Source organism: Pinus tabuliformis, chromosome 7 (genome assembly GCF_031772625.1).
Source record: "Pinus tabuliformis cultivar Carrire ecotype Pingquan chromosome 7, CPIR1, whole genome shotgun sequence".
NCBI classification, from domain to species: Eukaryota; Viridiplantae; Streptophyta; class Pinopsida; order Pinales; family Pinaceae; genus Pinus; species Pinus tabuliformis.
The window spans coordinates 105,641,005-105,653,317 of NC_142293.1; the positions used below are offsets into that span (position 1 = coordinate 105,641,005).

Here is a 12,313-nt window from a genome sequence, read left to right on the forward strand (position 1 = left end):
TGGATTTCATCACAAGTTTTCCGAGGACATCTAGACAACATGATTCTATCATGGTTGTAGTGGACAGATTGACAAAGGTAGCACACTTCATTCTAGTGAAGTCTACTTATTCAGCTAATGATGTAGCATAGGTCTTCATTAGAGATATAGTGAAGTTACATGGTGTACCAAAGAATATTGTTTTATATAGAGATGCCAAGTTCACTTCTAGGTTATGGAAAGAATTATCTGCAGGTTTAGGTATATGGTTGGATTTTAGTACAACTTATCATCCATAGATAGATGGACAGATAGAGAGGGTCATTAGGATTTTGGAGGACATGTTGAGAATGTATGTCATGCATCAGTAGCAAAAGTGGGAAAAGTATCTTCCACTATTTGAGTTCGCTTACAACAATGGGTATCGAATTCTATGAGGATGAGTTCATTTGAGGCACCTTATAGGTAGACTTATAATACTCCCATCAGTTGGAGTGATCTTGTGAAAATGGTGTTGATAGGACTAGACATGTTGGCAGAGATGGAACAGGAAATGCAGGTAATCAAGAAGAATTTGAATGCAACACAAGATAGAAAAAATAGTTTTGCAGATTAGAAAGGGATGTTTAAGGAGTTTCAGGTTGGGGAACATGTGTACTTGCTCATCAAGCCCAAGAATAGCTCCTTGAGGATTGGATCATGTGGTAAGTTGGCATGTTGGTATTGTGGAACTTTCAAGATTCTTGAGAGGAATGGGCAAGTAGCCTATCAACTTGCACTGACTCCGCCAATGAAAGTCCATGATGTTTTCCATGTGTCATTGCTTAAGAAGTATGTTAATGATGTTGATCATGTGACTGGCTGGTCTATATTGTAGGTGGAGCTAGAAGGAGATTTCTAGCCGAAACTTCAGTGCATTTTTCAGAGAAATATGTTCAGTCTCCGGAACAAAGAAATCAAACAAGTTAAAGTGCAATGAAGCACTTCGGGTCTAATGAAGCTACATGGGAGATGGCTTATCATATGCGGGTTATGTATCCTTCTTTATTCGCTGGTTGAGTGGATGTATTTTGAATATGATTTGGTGTGGTGTTTTGGTATATGTGTATATTTATATGGATGTAAGCATTTCCATGAGTTGTGTTATAAAGGTCCAATAAGCAGTATGGTTGATGTCGTTATGATTGTCATGTTGGTTATGTTGGTTTGCTTCTTAATAGGTTGATTATTGTAAATATTGCAACGAGCAAGTTATAAAACTCCATGGGTAGTATGTTTTGTTTTTCAATAGTCTTGTTGGTTGTAGGTGTCAATGAACACTGCAGATGGTGTTCCCCCAAGGGGGATGATTTTGTAACAGCCTTGGTAAAAAGTCCATGTAATATAATTAATAAAGGAAAAATAATAACCAAGTTCATGGGACACATGTTGCAAGTTGAATGTTGGGCATAAACATAGTGATGGGGATCACTTGTGAATAATTAATGGCTATGGAAATTGGAAAAGGAAATGACAAAGCCTTTGGAAAGACATGAGGCATTTATTAGAATTTTATTTATGAAAATAATGGAAAATAAGAGAAAAGGGAAGTGAAAGGTCACATGTTTCATGTGAGGAGGAAAATGGAGGAAAAATTTGGAAAATTAATAAAATCGAGGCCTTAATGATAAAAAGGCTTTTGAGGATCAGTTTGTAGCTTTTTGTCAATTTTAGCTTGGAGCTTTCTCTTCTATTCTCTCTCTCTCACATACTCTTGAAAACTTAGATTTTTCTTAGAGCACTCTTGGAGGAGTGTGGCATACTTGGGATTTGGCACAAGGAGGCATAGGAAAAGTAGGAAAGCGCAAGAAGACAACAAGATCAGCAGCTACAATGGATTTTTCTTGCAAGTGCCAAGTTGCATGTATGATTTACTTGCTAGTTTTTGCATGCATGACACGTGCATGTGGTTTCTTGGTTATGATTTTTCGTTGGCATGGAGGATTACCTAGATTCATAGTGATTTTTCTTAGCCTTTCCATTTCTTGGATAGCCATGGTGTTGTGGGTTTTATCTTTGTTTTATGGTTGGTACTCATGTTCCTTTGGCCATGGGTTGAATTACTAGTTCTTGGAGCCTTGGTTGGACAAACACTCTGGAAGCCCTACAACAGCTTGGGTTGAGTTAATAGCCCTAGAAGCCTTGGTTGGAAAAGTGCTCTAGAGCCCTTGGTGGGTTGAGTTACTAGTCTTGGATGCCCTAGTGGGATAAAGGCTTTAGAGCCTAACAACATCTGTGGGTTGAATTACTAATCCTAGAAGCCTTGGTTGGAACAAACACTCTAGAGCCTTATACAACTTGGGTAAAGAATGATCTGGTGCTGGCTAGTGATGTCCGACCATGAGGTGGAATCATTGGTGGAGGGTTGATGCGGTTTGACCTCTAGAATCCCCGATTTGGTTTTGTTTGAGTTTTTCATGAAATCCCACATTCATGCTTGGAATGCGGCACTAGGGTGATTGACTTAAAGAAGATTTGGTTCATCCCAATCTATCTTCAAGTGGTATGTGGAAGTCCCTGACATGGTTGGATTTGCATATGTTAATAAGAGGTAATTTTACTTTGGTATTTTCATGAGAAAATGTGCTTTCCAGTGTGTGGCTTTAATAGTTGTTTCATCATTGATATATCTCTAACTATTTGTTGGTTATGAGCATGTTTTATGATAATCTTGATGTATGGCTCTCAACATGTTTTGATTAGTAGATGAACTAATAATGAATGAATGACATAATAGATAGCAACGCAATTATTGGGAGGAGATACAAATCCTCCTTGACGATTCTGAGATAAGTATGAGATCCCTATGTTCAAATATGTTGTTATGACTTGTAGATTTCATGTTTACGATATGTTTAATGAAATGTTTTTCATAACTAGTAGAGGTTAGATCAATCCTTGGTCAAGTGTTTGCGTTAGTAACCTTATCTCAATGCTAATTATCTTTTCTGGAAGTTTCATGAAGTTTTGAGCAGTGACCTCAATCCTGGCCCTAAAAAAGTGGCTCAAAATTTGGGGTCGCTAGCACAAAACTGCCTGAAAAGGCCCACGATCGCATGGATGTCTTGTTGTGGGAGCGACTAGAGGGTCTCAGTTGCATGGAGGGCTTGTTATGGGAGCGACTGGGGGCCTAGTTCAACAAAACATCAAATTCTCTCTAGGGTTGGGCACCTAGAAGGGTTGGTTGTCTCCTGAAGGTTCTGTAACTCCCGAGGAAGGTCAGATTGGTCTTGTCTTGTCGGTTCCACTTTCTTAACTATATATAGAGAATTGAATCATATCATAGTAACTCTTCGTCACATATTTACCCCGATTGACAGATTAGTTTTAGTAAATGTGGGAGAAAAGTATTAGATAAAAAAATAAAATTTAAATTATTAATATTATAATTTTATATGATTTAATTTTCTTATACACCCAAGAATCAACCATTAAAACTATGTTTACATGAAAAAGTTATAATAGTAATAATTTACATAACACGTTAATAAAAACTCAAATCACAACATATATCATGTAAATAACTAACTATGTTTACATAAAAAAATTATAATATTAATAATTTACATTCAAAAAAATAAAATTTAAATTATTAATATAATAATTTTATATGATTTAATTTTTTTATACACCCAAGAATCAACCATTAAAACTATGTTTACATGAAAAAGTTATAATATTAATAATTTACATAACACGAATTCCGTTAATAAAAACTCAAATCACAACATATATCAGGTAAATAAGTAACTATGTTTACATAGAAAGATTACAATATTAATGATTTACATTACACAAATGGTTAATGAAAAGTCAATTTACAACACACCTCATGTAAATAAGTCAAACTTTAACCACATCCGTGAGATTTGGTTATTATATATTGCTAACCCTAAATCCCAAGGAGTTGAGCCAATTGTCTTTTGGTTGTTTCTCAAGGCAATCGAAAATTATTTCGTATAAGCTACGTCTATACACAAACTAAAAAATTCCATAAAATTAAAAAATAAAAATATTTAAAACATTCAAAAATTATGAATAGAGAAATAAAAAGTATCATATATAATACATTTAAAAAGTATTAATAGAATGTTCATAGATTAATAGAAAACTTCAAAACTCCCAATTTATTTTTAAAATTATGAATAATTAGTTTTTCCTTTAAAAAATAACATTAAGATACACTCTATCTAAAGAATATGTTCCTTATACACTTTTATTTAAAAAATATTAAGGTCGAGCTAAACATCCTGCTTTCGCATCATAATTTTAAAAATTAATATGTCCGTTAGTGCCCCGCCCCCGCATCACTCCCCTCCAAAAAAGGGTATATATTAATTTTTCATATAAAATATTTAATTAAAAAATCTCGTAATTCTTAATTGATATAAATATTAATGTAATAAGAAAAATAATCTTTGTTGGATTTCTATTTTCCAAATGTATAAATACAATGATGGGATGTGCAAGCTAACAAAAACATATTTGATTTCTTTTCAAACGAAACTACAATGGAAGATTCATGACCGTTAACCCACACACAATCAGCAACGGCCAGAAACCAGCAGGAACCAGCGGAGAGGAGAATCAGCAACGGCCAGAAACCAGCAGGAACCAGAGGAGAATCAGCAACGGCCAGAAACCAGCAGGAACCAGTGGAGAGGAGAATCAGCAACGGCCAGAAACCAGCAGGAACCAGTGGAGAGGAGAATCAGCAACGGCCAGAAACCAGCAGGAACCAGTGGAGAGGAGAATCAGCCATGGCCAGAAACCAGCAGGAACCAGTGGAGAAACAAGTAGGAAAAGGAACAAATTCATTGGTATCCATGTGAAACGACACGCGATCAACGGCCCCATGAAACATTTAGACAAGAAGAAAACTAATTGACCTGATCCGTGTCACCAACACACGTTCCACGACCGGACGAAATAACCAGGCAAGAGATAAAGCGCCAATGTTTACGCGATTATCTTGCTCAGGCGAAACGCGTGTAGTCGGAGCGTGCACGCCACGCACCACCGTTCGAAAGAACGCAGAAATTTGTTTATTCGGTTTTCTTTTCGCTTATAAATAGGCATCCTCCCAGACTGCACAACATCCCAAAAGCCAGAACAATACCCAACGTCATTAACTCTCAAGGCCGATAAAGTCCATATTGAAGTTCAGAACAACTAGATATTTTCTTTAGGTCATTGTCTTTGCTTAATAAGGCTTCCTTGTCTACTCTGCATTGGAGCCTGGAGAAGGCCCCATCCTGTTACAGGATGGATAAATTAAATGGCAAGCAGTTATGCTGCAGATTAGATGCCCTGCTTGGAGTCGTTATTCAAACAGTCAGGCTGCTCTGTCCACCGAATATACAAAACCCCCAAAATGAGCCAAATCCCATCTACAAGAAGTCCCTGAGTATCCTCAATAGAGGCATCCAATTGGTGAAAATGTGTGAGAAAACTGGCCCTCCTAATATTTTCCAGAAGGTCAGATATGCTTCGGAAATCCACCAGCTGGAAAAGAAGATCCGTGACTTCGTTCAGTGCCAAATGCCTGCCCAATTATCACTTGAGTTGAAGAATCTCATATCGGAGTTCAAGAGTCTTCGCCATCTATACGAGTTGGAGGCAGCGGATGGGAGAAACGTGAGTGAAACAATCCTTCCGAAGCTGACCAATGATGCCGATGAGAATGCCATGATGCTACAACAAATCTGTCCAGATGGTATGTTTCATGGAGGTTTTGACGAAGGTTCTACTTGTAATTGTAATAGCTCAGGTAAGTCTGATTTCGTGGTAGGGATGGAGGAAAATATTGTTAATTTGAAGAGGATTCTGCTCCAGAGAGAGGTGTCCCTGGTTGGGATACAAGGTATGGGGGGTGTTGGCAAAACAACTATGGCATTGGCCCTCTGCAATGATAAAGAAATTAAAGGTAATTGGGGTTTCTATTTATTGAAACAATTTTTACCTCCTCAGAGGCCATCATTTTGCACTAAATTTATTTATTTCTGTTCAGATTATGGAATTTCCGTCCTAAGTATTAGTTCTTTATGTCTGGCAGGTGCTTTTCAAAACAATATCGTTTTCATCACGGTCTCAAATTCCCCAAACCTGAAGGGGATTTTAGAGGCTATGTGGGAGAAGATTGTCGGGAGGAAGAACCCTGAATTTCAAAATGTTGATGATGCACGTAGACAGGTGCAGCAGCAGCTGCTCAGGCAAACGAAACAAACTCTTGTGGTGTTGGATGATGTATGGTCTACGGAAAATTTGGAAAAACTGTTGTTTGAAGGTGAAGGGTATAAAACCCTTGTGACAACCCGAGATCCTTCTATCATCCGCAGCACAACCTCTACGAGGCTTTATGAATTGCCATTGCTGGATGATACTGATGCTCTGCCCCTTTTCTGCTTTTGGGCTTTTGGACAAAAATCAATTCCAAGTAATGCCGACGAGCAGCTAGTCAATCAGGTATGTTTCTTGCACAACTGGAATGCTATTTTATGGTAATAAATATACTACTGTACTAAGTTTGGTTGAGTTTAGTGATTCTCAAACAGTATTCCTCTGAATATCGCTTATTACAGGCAATTAGTGTGCCAATTACTACAGCGGCATATCATGATATCCCTATAGTCCCACATAATTCCACATTTATACTTACTTTAATGCTAATAATGGTATCAATGTTCCATTCAAAGAGAATCTAGTGTTAACAATGGGATCAATGTTCCATTAAAAGAGATTCTAAGCATACACTAAATTGTTCATTCATCGTCATATGCAATCAATCAAAAACCTGTTAATGAACTTTAAACTTATTAGGCAAGATATTCATGATTTCAACAAAATATATATATATATATATATATATATAGATATATATATATATATTTTTTTTTTTTTCTTTTGGTGTTTAATTGGTTTTCCACCTATACAATTTTCACTTAGTGCTGTTGATGTATAAATCGCAGGTGCAAGCGGAATGTAAAGGGCTGCCACTTGCTCTGAAGGTGATTGGAAGTTCTTTGCATGGTCAGCCTCACCCAGCGTGGGAGAGTACCAAGAACAAGCTTTTAACTGCGGAATCAATATCAGATTTTAACAGAGAAGGGCTTCTGAGATGCTTGGAGACCAGTATTGATGTCCTGGATGAGGAAGCACGGGAGTGTTTCTTAGACTTGGGCTCATTTCCAGAGGATAAAAAAATCTCAGTGGATGCATTGTTGGACATTTGGGTTTATGTTCGAAAGATTGAGCGGAATGATGCTTTTGCAATCTTGTTAGAACTTGCAAGCAGGAATCTGTTGAATTTAACAGGCAATCTGAGGTAAGCGTCTTCTTTTCTACTTGTTATGTGCTCAAGCTCTTTTGATCTTGGCTTTCTCTGTCTTATACGTTGTGTTTTCATGGTAATTGGATGTAGTAGGAGCCAAACGATCAACTATGGCAGTGCCTCTGAGCTGTACTTTTATCAACATGATGTAATGAGAGACTTGGCCCTATATTTGGCATCCCGTCGCAGTATAGTTCGTACGAAGAGGTTGCTTATGGCTAAAAAGGAGGACAGTTTGCCAGCAAAATGGGAGCTGTTCAAGGATCAAGCATTTGATGCTCAAATTGTTTCCATTCACACAGGTGGGTGATTTTAACAACTTTGCTTAAAGCAGCATGCATGCTTATTTGTTTCAAAACATTGGAGTCAAATGAATTGTATTAGGAATTTCTTCTCCTTTTGTCAGGTCCTTCTGTTTTATGCTATAACCAAGAATTTTAACTAACAAAGGATATAGACATACTGTCATGGATCTGGACTAGAAACAGAGAACCATGCCAAAGAAAATTGTATGGCTCTTCATCACCAAATGGCTATTTTAAGTTTTTTACCTAAAACTGTATTTATCACCTCACCAAATCCTTTTAAAAATTTATTAGTTTATCCTAATTATTTTACCTTCGAATTCATATAATACCAGTGTTCCACGGGGACGCGTCCCCTAGGGTGGGGTGCACGCACCCCTCACACCCCACGCACCCGAGACGGGGGACATCTGGGGAAACGTTTCCCCACGTCCCCCTTTTGGGGAGACGCGGGGAGACGCAGGGGGGACGTTTCCCCAGTGTGGGGGATGCGACTCCCCAAAAGGGGGACGTCTGGGCATCCCCCCTCAATATGGGCTATGCGTCCCCCATTAAATTTGCTTGTAAACATTGATTTATGACAAGGAAAACCTAGTATTTGACCATATTTCCCTACTAATGCTATGCAATTCATGGTAATGTTAAATTCTTTCACTTTCATCCTTTTACTTAAATTTTTAACATTACCATGAATTGACTCAGGATGTTTGAGAGTGGTTCCGACCTCATTGGATTTCATATGGAGAAAGTAGAATTTTAGATCTCACTCAAAATCCAGCAGACTTAACAGTTTTTCAGGAATTCAGGATTTGATGAATTGCAATGTTTCCATTGCATTTTGTCATGTACAAGGGTATGGAATTTGTATTTAATCAAGAGCACCAAGCCCTCTATGTACTTTAGAGTGACTTTTAGACCCATCACTCCACTGTTTTTGAGTTTTAGTTATATCAATTTACTATTCCAGCATTCAGATTTCAGTATCTATTATAAACTATTTTGCTTAGTACTAATTAGATTCTAGATTCTAGAATGATGAATGATGAATTCTAATTTTAAATCAATTTAGAATCTAGAATTATGAATGATAAATTTAATTTTTAAATCAGTGTAGATTCTAGAATGGTGAATAATGAATAATGAATATGGATTGGAGTATTTTATTATTGAATCTCGTGGTCTATGGATGAATCATGTATGTATTAGTAACGATGATGAGTATGAATCAATGTATTTCATTATTTAATTCAATTATGTATGTATCATTGTATTTATGCTTTCATTATTGAATATGAATTTGAAATATATATATATATATATATATATATATATTAAAAAGGAAAAAAAATATATACCCCGACGTCCCCCCGTCCCCCTAAATTTCCTTAAAATTTGAGGGTACTCCCACACGTCCCCCTTGTGCGTCTCCCCGTCCTTGTATTTCATTATTTAATTCAATTATGTATGTATCATTGTATTTATGCTTTCATTATTGAATATGAATTTGAAATATATATATATATATATATATATATATATTAAAAAGGAAAAAAAATATATACCCCGACGTCCCCCCGTCCCCCCTAAATTTCCTTAAAATTTGAGGGTACTCCCACACGTCCCCCTTGTGCGTCTCCCCGTCCTGGAGTCTTGGTGGAACATTGTATAATACCCAGAATTAGATATAAGCAAGTTAATAATGTACCTGGGAAACTTTTCTTCTCTAGTTTTCTCTCAAGACAAAACGCTCAATTTTGCTACCTAGGAGTGCTAAGAAATCAACTTCAGAGATAAACTATTTATTTTTGTGGAACAGTCACCATATTCACCATCTTCGTTCGCTTCCAAGATTTTCTGTGCATGTCACATGTGAATCTTATCCTACACCAAATAGGATATCACTATGAACATATATTTAATGACATCATGAGATATGTAATGATATATGGATGTTGGCTATTGATATCGAAAGATATTAGAAAAATATGTAAGGATTTCATAGTGTGTGCAATAAACTAAAATTTTCTAATTGAACTCTGCATTTGTGGTTTACCTGTGTAGGTGCAATGAAAGACGATCAGTGGTGTGAGATGAATTTTCCTCAAGCAGAGGTTTTGGTTTTACTCTTCTCTGCAAGCACATACTTTCTTCCATCCTTTTTGGCTTCTATGAGAAAACTGAAAGTCCTCGTAGTATTCAATTATGGATCCAAGAGAGCTACAGTGAACGGTCTACAAGCCTTATCTTCACTTACTCAGCTTAAGACTATTCACTTGGAGAAGCTGAATGTGTCCACTCTTCAAGAGAACAGTAAAGTCTTTCAAAACTTAGAGAAGCTATCTTTGAGCTTATGTGAAGGGCTTGGAAATATGTCCAGGTTCAACAGCTCCCAGTCGACCCTAAAGCTTCCCATAATGCTAGATTTTAACTTAGACCACTGCTGTGATTTAGAGGAGCTGCCCCATGGCATATGTGACACGTCTTCAGTTGAGAAGTGGTCTATCACTAGCTGTCACCTTCTTCAAAAGTTGCCTGATGACTTGGGGAAGCTCGGCTCTTTAAGAATGTTAAGCGTTTCTGCATGTCTAGGTCTGAAAGAGCTTCCATCATCTATTGGAAAACTTGGGAAGCTGGAATATCTGGACATTTCGCTATGTGAGTGCCTAAAAGAACTTCCCGAGGAAATAGGACAACTGAAGAAACTCGAGGTGCTTGACATGAGAGAGTGTTCCCGTTTGAGAAAGCTGCCTAACTCAGTCGGAGGGATGATAAGTCTAAAGCATGTTATCTGTGACGAGAACATTGGACAGCAATGGATGCGTGTCAAGAGCTCTGCCATCAAGTCACTTACAGTTGAAGTTGTAGACGAACAATTCAGCCTGGATTGGCTGGATGCTTGATATCCAACCTAGACAGCAAGTAATTGAGTCAAATGGCAAGAGATGAAGAGGACATTCTACCTAGAAAGCAAGGAGTTAAATCATAAACTGGTAAGAGATTAAGGCAAACTTCTATTTTTCCACTGATAAAACACACACACATATTCTTTTATTTGATATAATGTTTCTAAGATGTTTATTTTTAAATCAATGTCATAAACTGCACCACCAAACCTTTTTTTTTCTAAGTTAAATTATTTTGGACTGACTGTTTTTTGTGAACAACATTTCCAGCTTATCACCTGCACGCTTGGTGGAGAAATTCCTGATGGACAGGAATCAGGATAAGACGACCGTGCAGTCATGTAACATTTCTTGCAAAAACCATGTGTTTATGGAGTCCGTCATTCCAACTACCTGCTTGCCTCTGCTCAGTTAAAGCATAATCAACAAGTTCGAATTGCCGATAAAATATGAAAAAAATCGAGTGAAAAATTTTCAATTCAGAAAAAGTTTGCCAACATTTGCCAATATACTTCACCAAAATTTACCAATATAATTTGCCGAAATAACAACATCGATGCCGTATTCAAGAAGCACCCCTGCAATTTTCCTCCATCATTACAATCGCTTTCGCTTCCACTTGCAGATTATTTCTTATCTCCTCATGAATACGTCCCAAGGTTGAATCACATGGGCTTCCACCTGCATCTTATTCATTATCTGCTCATGAAAAGATGTTTCGAGGTCCAATCTCCATGGTTCAGTTAGTCACTGTTCTTTATCACCATGGTTCTGTTAGTCACTGTTCTTTATTTTATCGTATTTGCTATGGTTCAAAAGAAATATCGTAAAGTGTTGTGTTTATTGTTATATGATTTGGACGTTGTGTGCGGACAAGAGTGAACCGGGTCAAATCATTAAGAAAGGGGAGAATTACCTCCACAGGCCTGAGTTAAAATGGGAAAGATTACAGGTATTGAAAAGTCTCTAAGATCCAGTTGAGCAGACCAATATGATATTTTGGCTTCTGCTACTACCTCACTAGAGTACATATATCTCATGTAAGGGTTTTTTTGTAAATACATCTATCTCTATCAAGCATCTTGAAGTGAAGTTCATCAATGTAAATGTAAATAGCTACTTCTCTTACAAGGATGTTTTGTAAATATCCACCTATCAAGAATCCTGAAGTGAAGTCCATGAATGTAAAATGTCTTTGTAATGTTTTTTTATGAAAATAATAGACATGTCACACCATTTCCATTATTAGCATCTCTAAAACCTAGTTATCCACATATTCTAAGGGTGTCTGTAAAACTCCCTGAGGTCTTATCACTGGGCTCTGCAACAGTGTTGCTTAGATTGCCTGCAGGTTTGATAATGTCCTAAATGGCGTTATATTTTGAGTTCAAAGTCTGAACTAATTGTGCTTATCCGTTCATTTTATATGCAAATTCCATATTCAGGCATTCTATTGGGATACCACTCGACTGTCATCACTAGATTTTATTGTGTAATCACATACGCATTCTATTGGGATACTACTGGCCTGTTATCACAAGCTTATGAACTTGGGAGTCGAGTTTCTGCCCTTGTTAGGTGTCTTTTCCACTATAAATTCTGCAGCGATATTGTTTTTGTATATTCTTATACTCTGCGAGTTAAAGTGCCCATTTAATCTGTAAGTTTCATATGTTTTAAGAGATGTATTTTCATTTGGAAAACTTTTAAGAATTCATATATATATTTTTAAGTGAAACTTAAAATTTAATCTATAA

General features: G+C 37.0%; 1 protein-coding gene across 2 annotated transcripts; it reads left to right on the plus strand.

The window, feature by feature from the left end:
• The first annotated feature begins 4,705 nt into the window (after nucleotides 1–4,705).
• Nucleotides 4,706–12,057, plus strand: LOC149245512 (putative disease resistance protein At5g47280). 2 transcript variants are annotated; one of them, XM_089457790.1, is made up of 6 exons: nucleotides 4,706–5,944; nucleotides 6,074–6,483; nucleotides 6,987–7,342; nucleotides 7,439–7,650; nucleotides 9,715–10,643; nucleotides 10,827–12,057. In XM_089457790.1, the coding sequence occupies exons 1-5, from the start codon at nucleotides 5,284–5,286 to the stop codon at nucleotides 10,551–10,553; spliced, it is 2,478 nt and encodes an 825-aa protein (XP_089313916.1). In that variant the 5' UTR covers nucleotides 4,706–5,283; the 3' UTR covers nucleotides 10,554–10,643; nucleotides 10,827–12,057. The 2 variants fall into 2 exon arrangements, with proteins under 2 accessions (XP_089313916.1, XP_089313917.1); XM_089457791.1 differs by having other exon boundaries at nucleotides 4,707–5,944; nucleotides 7,442–7,650; nucleotides 10,827–12,056.
• Nucleotides 12,058–12,313: the final 256 nt, after the last annotated feature.

Coding starts and splice junctions, on each gene's coding strand:
- LOC149245512 (XM_089457790.1), top strand. CDS start 5,284: ATGGATAAATTAAATGGCAAGCAGTTATGCTGCAGATTAGATGCCCTG. Junction 6,484..6,986: donor ACGAGCAGCTAGTCAATCAG/GTATGTTTCTTG, acceptor TATAAATCGCAG/GTGCAAGCGGAATGTAAAGG. Junction 7,343..7,438: donor AATTTAACAGGCAATCTGAG/GTAAGCGTCTTC, acceptor AATTGGATGTAG/TAGGAGCCAAACGATCAACT.